The 9262-nt window shown below is 63.7% G+C and overlaps 1 protein-coding gene across 1 annotated transcript; it reads left to right on the top strand.

Annotated features, from left to right (window-relative positions):
- Positions 1–4484: 4484 nt before the first annotated feature.
- On the top strand, positions 4485–7186 carry EGR4 (early growth response 4). The gene is made up of 2 exons (XM_053975293.1): positions 4485–4941; positions 5245–7186. Exons 1-2 carry the CDS (start codon positions 4803–4805, stop codon positions 6573–6575), a joined length of 1470 nt encoding a protein of 489 aa, XP_053831268.1. The 5' UTR covers positions 4485–4802; the 3' UTR covers positions 6576–7186.
- Positions 7187–9262: the final 2076 nt, after the last annotated feature.

Genomic DNA, 9262 nt, shown 5'->3' with positions numbered 1-9262 from the left:
TGCTCACTGCAGGGTTTGGGCTCTGGGCTTGGCTTTGGTGTGGCTTCGGTGGGGGTGGCACAAAGGAGATGTTCTGGGGGGTGGGAAGGGAATTCCAGGGTTGGGTGCAGCACCCAAACAGCAGCTGCTGAGCCGTGGGTGCTGCAGGGCCCCTTTGGGTGCCCTCCCCTGCCCCTCGTGCCACGGGGGGAATCAGCAGCACTTCCACGGGAGATTCCTTTAAAATACCTTTAAAATAAAATAAAATTCCTTTAAAATGCCATCGGCTGCTCCGCCCCCTCTGCAGAGCAAACCTGGGCAGGGGCAGAGATTCCAAGGGACGCTGTTCCAAGAGGGATGGAAGTGCTGGGGAGGTGGGAAGTGCCGGGGGTTGCTGTCTTTCCCTCAGCTTCCAGGGCCAAAAACCACTTTGGAATTCCAGCAGCATCCTCTGGAATATTGAGGACCGGCAGCTCAGAGCCAGCAGAGCTTGTCTTGTCCGTGGGAGAAGCCTTGGAAGGGCTGTGTGTTCCAGCAGGGAATTGCCCAGCTCTGCCCAGCAGCACAGAGGGGTTCTGCTGCCCTGGAGGGGGGCACGAGCAGCCTGGATCCAGCACACAGCCGTGGCTCGGGGGCTCTTCTGAGCCTGCAGGGCTGGGAACACTGGGAACGCTCCAAAGGCACAGAAACAGGGATTTCTTCACACCTAAACCTTGCATCATCTCCCAGCACAGGAAATGGAGAGGGTTCCAAGAGGAATCAGGGGGAAAATGCCCTGAGGAGCGCTGAATGTGGGGCATGGGGTGCTGCAGAGGTGCCCGAGCCATTCAGAGCCTGGGGAAGACACCTGGGATTTGCACCTTTCCCCAGCTGCCTGTGCGCTCTGGGCACACAGCCCCGAGTTTGGCTGCCAAAGCAGCACTGCCGTGAACCAACCCTCAGCCCATCCCTTTGGAAAAATGAATTCCAGTCTCACATCAGCACTGCCCGTCTCTGCCCCTGCCTGGGGCTCGCGTTCCAGTGGGAAAAGCTATTCCAGAGCTTCCCCCGGCTCCTCTCTGACTCGTGGCAAGGCAAGGTGGGGGGAAGAGGATGATTCTCCTCCTTTCCGTGGTAGATTCTCCCTTAAACAGGGCTGGGAGTCCCGGGAGCATCCAACCCCTGCCAAAACCTGCCGGGTTATAACCAAGCCAGGCCTCCAAAGATGAAAACCGGGGGAGAAACCAGACAGAGCCAAGAACTGGGGCTGGATTTCCGTGCTGGAGCCCCGGCTGGCAGCACGGAGGGAGCTGGGAGGGAAGGAGGCGGCTGTGCCATCGCAATGGGGTGGTGGCAGCACAGAGGTGACCCTGGGGCCCAGCTGGCCCCGCTCCGGGCCAGCAGGAGCAGCGAGGAGCTGGCCAGGCAGGACCCGGAGGTGGGCAGGAGCCCAGCCGGGTGCAGATGGCCGCACCGGGGGAGCCCACGGAGCATTCGGGAGGGCTGGAGCCGCCCGAGCCCCTGGAAAGCCCAGAGACCCCCAACTCCATCTGGGGCACAGCCAGCCCCTGCTCTGGGGGCGTTCCGCTGCCCCACGGACGCTCCCAGCTCCCAAATCCCCGTGCCCGGCCGGCCCTGGGCTGGGAGCTGCCCCAGCGCTCTCCAGAGCCAAACACCTCGGCCAAAGCCTCCTGCAGCGTCCAAGAGAGGGAACCCCAAAAACCGAGCACAGCCCGGGCCTGGCCCCCGGGGCGGGAGCGGCGGGGGGAGCGGGACACGGCGCGGATTTCCTCCTGCTCCTTGTGACGACACAGTTCCCCCCAGGAAGGCAATCCCGCCTCCTCGGCAGCCAGGAGCCCCTTCTGGCACGGGGATGCGGTGCCAGAGCCCGAGCCAGCCTTGGCTCGGCCGCGGTCACGTTTGCCCATTAGCTCACGCCTGGTGTCACCTCCACGGCCACCCCGCTCCCGTCCCACAGGGACACTCCAGGCTGGTTCAGGGCTTGTCATAAAAAACACAACATAAAAGGCTTTTCGATAGAAATCTCTATTTATACCGGGCTTAAAGGATGAAAGCATTCATCCAGGGGGGGTGGGGACATCGGGCAGGGCCCTTGCAGCCCCTCTGCACAGGTTTATAAACCACACAACGAAGGCTGATTTTCTCCCCTGGGGAGCTCAGCCACTGCCACTGTTTCAGGACCAGCTCGGAGGGTGAGGGGAGGTTTATGAGAGCTGCCCTGTGGCTGTGGCAGGGAGGCTCCCGTGGTGCTGTCCCAAAGGAAGGACACTGTTTTCCATGGAAGGGAAGCTGCTGGCAGCAGAGCTGTCCCAGGGTGTGCTTGGAAAAGACCCAGACTGGAGACCCTGCAATCCTCTGACATCCCTGACAGGCCAGATGGGCACAGCCAAATCAGCCAGAGTGCCCGAGGCCTGGTGGCCCCAGCAGTGCAGCCAAGGAGAGGTGGGGAAGAGTTCCAGGACCCACAGCAGGTTGGGCTTGTCTTCAGGGGCCACAGGGGAATATTTCCAACCTGGTCACCATCCTGGTCCCCATGATGTCCTGAAGCTCCAGGGCCACCGAGCACTGCAGGGTGAAGTTTTGCCTTTGATTTACTGAAACCCATGGTCTGGCCATTGCCCTGGGCTCCCCTCATCTCCTGTGAGGGGACAAACGGGGAATGACGGGATGCCACTGAACACTTCCACGCTCTGGTCATTGCCTGCATCTCTCCATCCCCTCTTTTATTTCCAGCCCAGCCCTCAGGGCTCATTCCCTGAATGCCCAGGGGGGGTTTGTTGCCTCCTTGCCTCTGTGCCGGGGCTCTGGGTGCGATTGCAGAGGCAGCAGCTACCCGCGGTGAGGGGAGGTGCTGCGAGACACAAATCCCGGGGATCTGCCCAAGGTGAGGCCGTGACTCATCCTGGAGCCAGGAATAGCTCGGGAGCAGAGCCCTTCACCTGCTGCTGCCAGCTGGGCCGGGCCTGGCACGGCCCCGGGCACGGGGCACAGCCCCAGCACATCTGGGGCACAGCCCCAGCACATCTGGCCTGCCAGCAGGGCTGTAAAGCAGGGAACGGGCATTTCGGGAGGGGCCCCTCCTCTTCTCCAGCACAGCCCCCCCCCTGCACGCCGAGCTCACCTGAGCTGCTGTGTGCAGTATAAACAGCGGGTTTGCACCCCAAATATTTGTCTGAACATCCTTCGCCGCGGGTTTGAGCCCAAGCAGCCAAAATGCCCAGAGCAAACCTTCCCCTCCCCACCGCAGCCCTGCCGGGGGCCGGTGACAATCCGCTCCCCACAGCAGCCCTGCCGGAGGCCGGTGACAATCCGCTCCCCACGGCAGCCCTGCCCGTCCAGGATCAGCTCCAAAGCAATGCTGAAAGCTCCGAGCAGCCGAGCAGGGCAGGCGGCACGGCCAGGCCGGCTCCCCGCAGAGCCTTCACCCCGGCAGGGCTGAGGATGCTCGGGGGTGGAGGCGCTGCCAGGATCCCTCCCGATCCTGCCGAGCCCGCTCGGAAAGCTTCCCCCTGGGAGCCGGTGGGCTTTGCAGCACGGATCTGCCTTCCGCAGCCCAGCTCCGAGCCTGCCTCACGCCGGGCTGGGTGGGAGCCCTGCGCTGGGGTGGCTGAGCGCTGGAGGGAGGCAGCTCCTCACGGCCTTTGCCTTCTCCTCCCGGCCGCTCGCTCTGCCGCGGGAGGAGCCGGCATCCACCTCCCGCTCCGCAGCCCGCAGCCGCGACAGGCCGGCGGAAAGTATCGCAAAATCCGGCCGGGAGAGGAGCGGAGGGGAGGAAGGGGGGGAGGAAGAGCAAACCCGGCACCTTTGGCGCTTCTAGAAGGAGCAAGAGCAACAAAAGGGGGAAAAAATAGCACAGGGCGAAAGAGAGCCTGGGGAGATGCAAATCCGAGAGAGGAGCAGCCCACGGTGGGACGGGAGCCAAGGCTGCGGAGCAAGGGCCGGAGCCGCGGGGATGCCCCGCAGCCTCCCAAAAACCGAGGGAAAGCAAAGGCTGCGAGCGCAGGCTCCTTCCTGCACACCCGGGGCTTGCACACGCGTGTGCACACCCGCGTGGGGCCGCGGCTGCGGGAGGGGATGCTGGGCGCACAGAGCAGCAGAGATTTGTTAAAAATATCGCGATTATTAGTTAAAAAGAGAGAAGGAAGGGGAAAAAAAAAAGAAAAACAGAGCGAGAGAAAAGGGGGAGGGGAGGAGGGAAGGGGGAGGGAAGGGGCATCGCGTCACGGGAGAGATTTCCTTATTGGGACTCCCTAGCCTACATCCTGAGTCCATATATGGGCATTTACGTCACGGCAGCCTCACTGGGGACTCCAGAAATGGCTGCGGCGGAAGGTCGGAGCAGCCCCGCTCCCGCTATAAAGGGGGCGGCGGGGAGGGAGCGCCGGGTGTCCGCTCGGGCTGCGCCGCCGCCGGGCCCTGCCTGCCCCCCCCGCCCCGGCCCTGCCCCCGCAGCGCCCCCGGAGCGCCGGGGCCCCCCGCCCCAGCACCCCCCGCACTGCCCCAAGCACCCCAGAGCATCACCTGCAGGGTCCCCGGCACCTGCCCCGAGCATCCCTCGGAGCAGTCCGGGCTCCCCGAGCGTGGCCCGGCTCATCCCCGAGCATCGCTCGGATCGGTGCGGGCACCCCGAGCGTTCCCAGCTCGTCCCGGGCTCGCCCCGAGCATCCCCCGGCTGGCCTGGAGCACCTCCCGCCTCGGCCCTGAGCATCCAGCGGCTCTCCCTGGGCATTCCCCGGCTCATCCCGAGCGCCTCCCGGCTCTCCCCGAGCATCCCCGGCTCGTGCCAGCCCTGCCCCCTTGCTCCGGCCGCGTCTCCAGGGAAGATGCTCAACGTTATGGATTTCTCCTGCCCGGATCCGCTTTACTCCAAGTACGAGGAGAGCTGCGAGATGAAAACCGGAGACCTGCAGGGCTTGGGGCAGCCTGAGCAGCAACTTCTGGCAGAGGCCGATTTCCTTGGAGGTAAGGGCGGGCGGGAGCCGGGCAGGGATGAGGGACCCCGCTGGGAATGATCGCTGCATCCAGGAATCGGGAACCTTCCCTTCCTCCGCCCTCAGCCCCGGCCTGGCGGTTCAGCAGTCCCCGCTAGCTCAGGGCGGGGGTCCTGAGGGTCCCGCTGGGGGAGGGGGATGAATCCCAGGGCTCCCTGTGCGGTTTCAGGGACGGAGACCTCGCAGTGACGCAACAGCTCCCGCTGCTCCCTGCATCCCGCCCCCAGCCCCGCATCCCTCCAGCCCTCTCACCACGGTCTCCTCTGTTTCCCAGGTGAGCTGCTGGGTGTCCCCGGCAGCGGCGGGGCCGTGGATTACTCCCTGCTGGGCAGCCAGCCCTCCCCTTCCCTCAGCTACACCGGCAGCTTCTTCATCAAGGCGGTACCGGAGCACCCGCAGGACCAGGAGTCCCTCTTCAACCTGATGTCGGGGATCCTGGGCATCTCCCCCTTCGCCTCCCCCGAGGGCCACCAGAGGCACCTGGACGCTCTTTACCCCTGCCCCGAGGTGGCTCAGAGCCAGCTGGACCTGTACCCGTCGTGCCAGCCCGAGATGAGCGGATCCAGCCCAGCCCCGTTCCCGGAGCCGGGCTACGGCGCCTTCGCCGCGGCCGAGGGCGCTCAGCCCCTGCAGGCGCAGCCCGCGCTGGGAAACACCTCCCAGTGCTTCTTCCAGCCCAAGCTCCTGGACAGCAAGCAGGACATCAAGCTGTCCTCCGGCTCCCCGCCCCTGGACAAGTTCAAAGCCACCTGTGCCCAGTGGGAGCCCATCTCCCAGCAGCACCAGGCCTACTTGCCCGCCGGCTTCCACTCTCCCGAAGGCTTCCCGGCCACCGAGAGCGGCCAGGGGCTGTTCCACCCTCTGGGCTCCAAGATGGAGAGCGTCTTGTCCGTCAGCTGCCAGCCGGAGCTCGGCAGCCTGGCAGAGGACGCCGCCTGCTTTGGAACCCATCTGGGCTTCGGCTGCGAGCCAGAGAACTTCCCAGCCCGCGGGGACTTCGCCGACAGCAAGATCCACAACCTCCCCGCGCCGTTGCTGCCGGACTTCGACGCCTCCCTGGCCCAGCCCGACGTCCTGCCGGGCCTGATGAGCTCCGCCGAGCTCCTCCATCCCCACCCCTCTCCTTCCGTGCCCCCCACGGACTTTCTGGGCCACCCCACGCCCTCCTCGCTGCCCTCCCTGCTGCCCGCCAACCCTCCCGCGCTGGCCGAGCCCAAGAAGAAGACGCGGCGCAGCAAGTGCTCCTCCAAGTGCTTCTGCCCCAAGCCCCACGAGAAGGCGTTCGCCTGCCCGGTGGAGAACTGCATCCGCAGCTTCGCCCGCTCCGACGAGCTCAACCGGCACCTGCGCATCCACACGGGCCACAAGCCCTTCCAGTGCCGCATCTGCCTGCGCAACTTCAGCCGCAGCGACCACCTCACCACGCACATCCGCACCCACACGGGCGAGAAGCCCTTCTCCTGCGACACCTGCGGCCGCCGCTTCGCCCGCAGCGACGAGAAGAAGCGCCACAGCAAGGTGCACCTCAAGCAGAAAGCCCGGACCGAGGAGAAGCTCAAGGGCTTGGGGTTCTTCTCGGTGGGGCTCTCCTTCGGGACACTCTGAACCTCCGGCCTGAGCGCTGGCAGGCGGCGTTTCCCGAGGTCCCCCCGAGCGTCTCACGGGAGAGCCGGGGTGGGAGCTCCCTCCCGGGTGGCCCCGGAGGAGAGGCGGCGGCGGAGCAGCGGAGCGCCCCGCGGGGAGGCGAGGCGATGCCGCGGGGCCGGGCCGCTCCCCGCGGGGATGGCGCGGGGCAGCCCCGGCCGGCCGGAGCCGCCTCCGGAGCGCGGGGACTGAGCCATCTCACAGCTCCTGTTGCAAGGAGGGGGAAGGAGAGCCCGTGTACAGACAGACATCGCCACCGAGGTGGGTGTTGTGGACACTCGGCGTTCGTAGCGCCCGGCTGTGATTTCCCAAGGCAGCGCTTCGCAGGATGTTCCTGCCTGGAGATTTTCCGGCGGGCACGGTCGGGGCTGCGGCCACTCCCGTCCTTTCTCCCCAGGGAGAGAGACCCCACCGGGCTCTGGCAACTGGTGCTAACAGGCCCTTAGGAAAGGTGATTTCATTATTATTATTTATTATTATTATTATTATTATTATTATTATGTTTGTAAAAAGAAAAGGCCTCTATCAGGAATATTTAAAATTTGTGTCTATTTTTCTAATTAAAGATTTGAGCTGATCCAAGCCCTCGCTGAGGTTGCTCTCTGCCTCTCCATCCTGTATTTCCGTTCGGTTTTTGACCTCTGCTGCTGCATTTTGGGAAAGAAAGGTGCTTCCATAATTAGCAGGGAGAAAAAAAATCCATCCGTGCAGAGAGCTCCTGAGCGTCCCCAAAGCCCAGGTGGGAGCTCATCCCGGGAGGAGGGTTTCATCCCGGGGCAGAGCAGGGATCCCTGCTCCCCGTGCTGGGTCTCCCTCCAAGCACAGGACGTGGCTCTGGGTTTGTTCTGATGGGGCTGAGTCCTGGAGGAATCTGCCCCTCTCCTGTGGGGACCCCAAAGCCCAGCCCAGAGCCCCCATTCCAGGATCCTGCTTCCCAGTGCGATGTGGATGTCCCCTCCCACAGCTTCACCCTCGGGAAATGGGATGAGGTCCCCGTTCCCCGTTTCCAGCCTGGCTCAGCCCCGGGGTTGGAGAGATCCAGGCAGGATGGGGACCCCTGCACAAAGACAGGCTGTTTGCTCCCTCCCCTTTGGGATTTTGGATGGCAGAGGGATGCTGGTTCCCCTCTCCTGGGAATGGCCGGGGCTGGATGGCACAGGAGATGCTGCTGCAGCCAGGAATGTCCTTCCCATGGAAGAACCTCCCTCTTCTGGTGGTTAAAAATCAGTCTCAATCACGAAATCCCAAAATCTCGTCCTTCCAGGGGAGATGCTTTGGTCTCCCGAATCAGGAGAAGGTGCCTGTGGCAGTGGGGGCAGCAGGGCCAGGGCCATTGTCATGGATGCTCAGGTGATTTAGGGGCGATGCTCCTTTGCTGGCAGAGGCAGGGAAGGGGCACAGCTGCAATCTTCTCTTTCCTTTCCTGATGGGTTTTGTCCCCTCCAGCAGCCCTGGAGGGGGGGATCTGGCCCCCAGCCTTACTATGAAGGAGAGAGGGGTAACCCTGTCATTCCCTCATGCCCCTCAGCCCTTTGTCAACATGTGGGGTGGAGCATTCTGGGCCTAAACACCTGTAATCCCAGCAAATCCAGGGTCCCAGTAATCCCAGCAAATCCAGGGTCCCATGTGTCCCAGCAGAATCCGAGGCTGTGGAAGCCCTGTGGATTTGGGGTGGGAAGATGGGCAGGGCATGGGGGGTTCGTAGCAGAGATGGGATGTGGGAAGGGGCCAGGAGAAAACCTGGCTGAGGGGGAAATCCCAAATTTCCCCTCAGATGTGTCCCTAAAATCTCACACCCGATAGCACCCACGGGTGCTCGTGACCCTTGGGTGAACCCTCCCAGCGTGTGGGAGCCTAATCCTGAGCCAGGACCACGCCAAGGGGTGCAGGTGACCCCAGACACCCAGGAAAAGGTTTTTCTAGGGGGACAGCCCAGCTTTTATGGTCAGTAAGGACCCCAGGTTTCCTTTGGGAAGGGCCTGGGTTGCCCCTCTCTGGGGGATGCCAGATCCCGCCGGGCAGCAGAGCCGAGCTCTCCCTGCACCGCTGGCCATGAATGATGCAGGAGGCCTTGATTAATACCCCTCAGGAAGCCATCCATAATTGATGGGAGCCTGGAAGCTCTGCAGAGGCACCGCTCCAGCCTCGGCCCTCTGCTCCTCTGGCCAGCGCTGCCAGGGAGGTGGGAGGGATGGGACACACCCCAGAGCCTCCCCACAGCCACCCCACAGCCTCCCCACAGCCTCCCCATAGCTCACTCACAGCCACTCCACAGCCACCCCACAACTGCCCCACAGCCTCCCTATAGCCTCCCCACAGCCACCCCACAGCCACCCCATAGCCATCCCACAACTGCCCCACAAACCACCCCACAGCCACCCCACAGCCTCCCTATAGCCATCCCACAGCCACCCCGTGCCCACCCCGTGCCCACCCCGCAGAGAGGAAACACGGCAGTGCTGGATGCCTTTGGCACGGGCACCAGGCTGAGGGGCTCAGGAACTGGATTGGGATCAATCAATCAAACCAGAGGGCTCGGGGACCATGTGGGGAGTGAGCCAGGGCCAAACCTGGATATTCAGGGGTTCAGTCAGGACAAAGGCAGGGATTAACCAGGGCAGCCTTGGACCAGGTCAGGACCAAGCTGG

This window comes from Vidua macroura, chromosome 4 (assembly GCF_024509145.1).
Source record: "Vidua macroura isolate BioBank_ID:100142 chromosome 4, ASM2450914v1, whole genome shotgun sequence".
NCBI classification, from domain to species: Eukaryota; Metazoa; Chordata; class Aves; order Passeriformes; family Viduidae; genus Vidua; species Vidua macroura.
The sequence above is the reverse complement of the archived record's forward strand: the minus strand, read 5'-3'. Positions and strand labels throughout refer to the sequence as shown.

What these genes read in the sequence shown, in the direction of transcription:
- EGR4 (XM_053975293.1), top strand. Translation starts at nt 4,803, where the DNA reads ATGCTCAACGTTATGGATTTCTCCTGCCCGGATCCGCTTTACTCCAAG. An exon ending in AGAGGCCGATTTCCTTGGAG is followed by an intron (nt 4,942 to 5,244) that starts GTAAGGGCGGGC and finishes TCTGTTTCCCAG; the next exon opens with GTGAGCTGCTGGGTGTCCCC.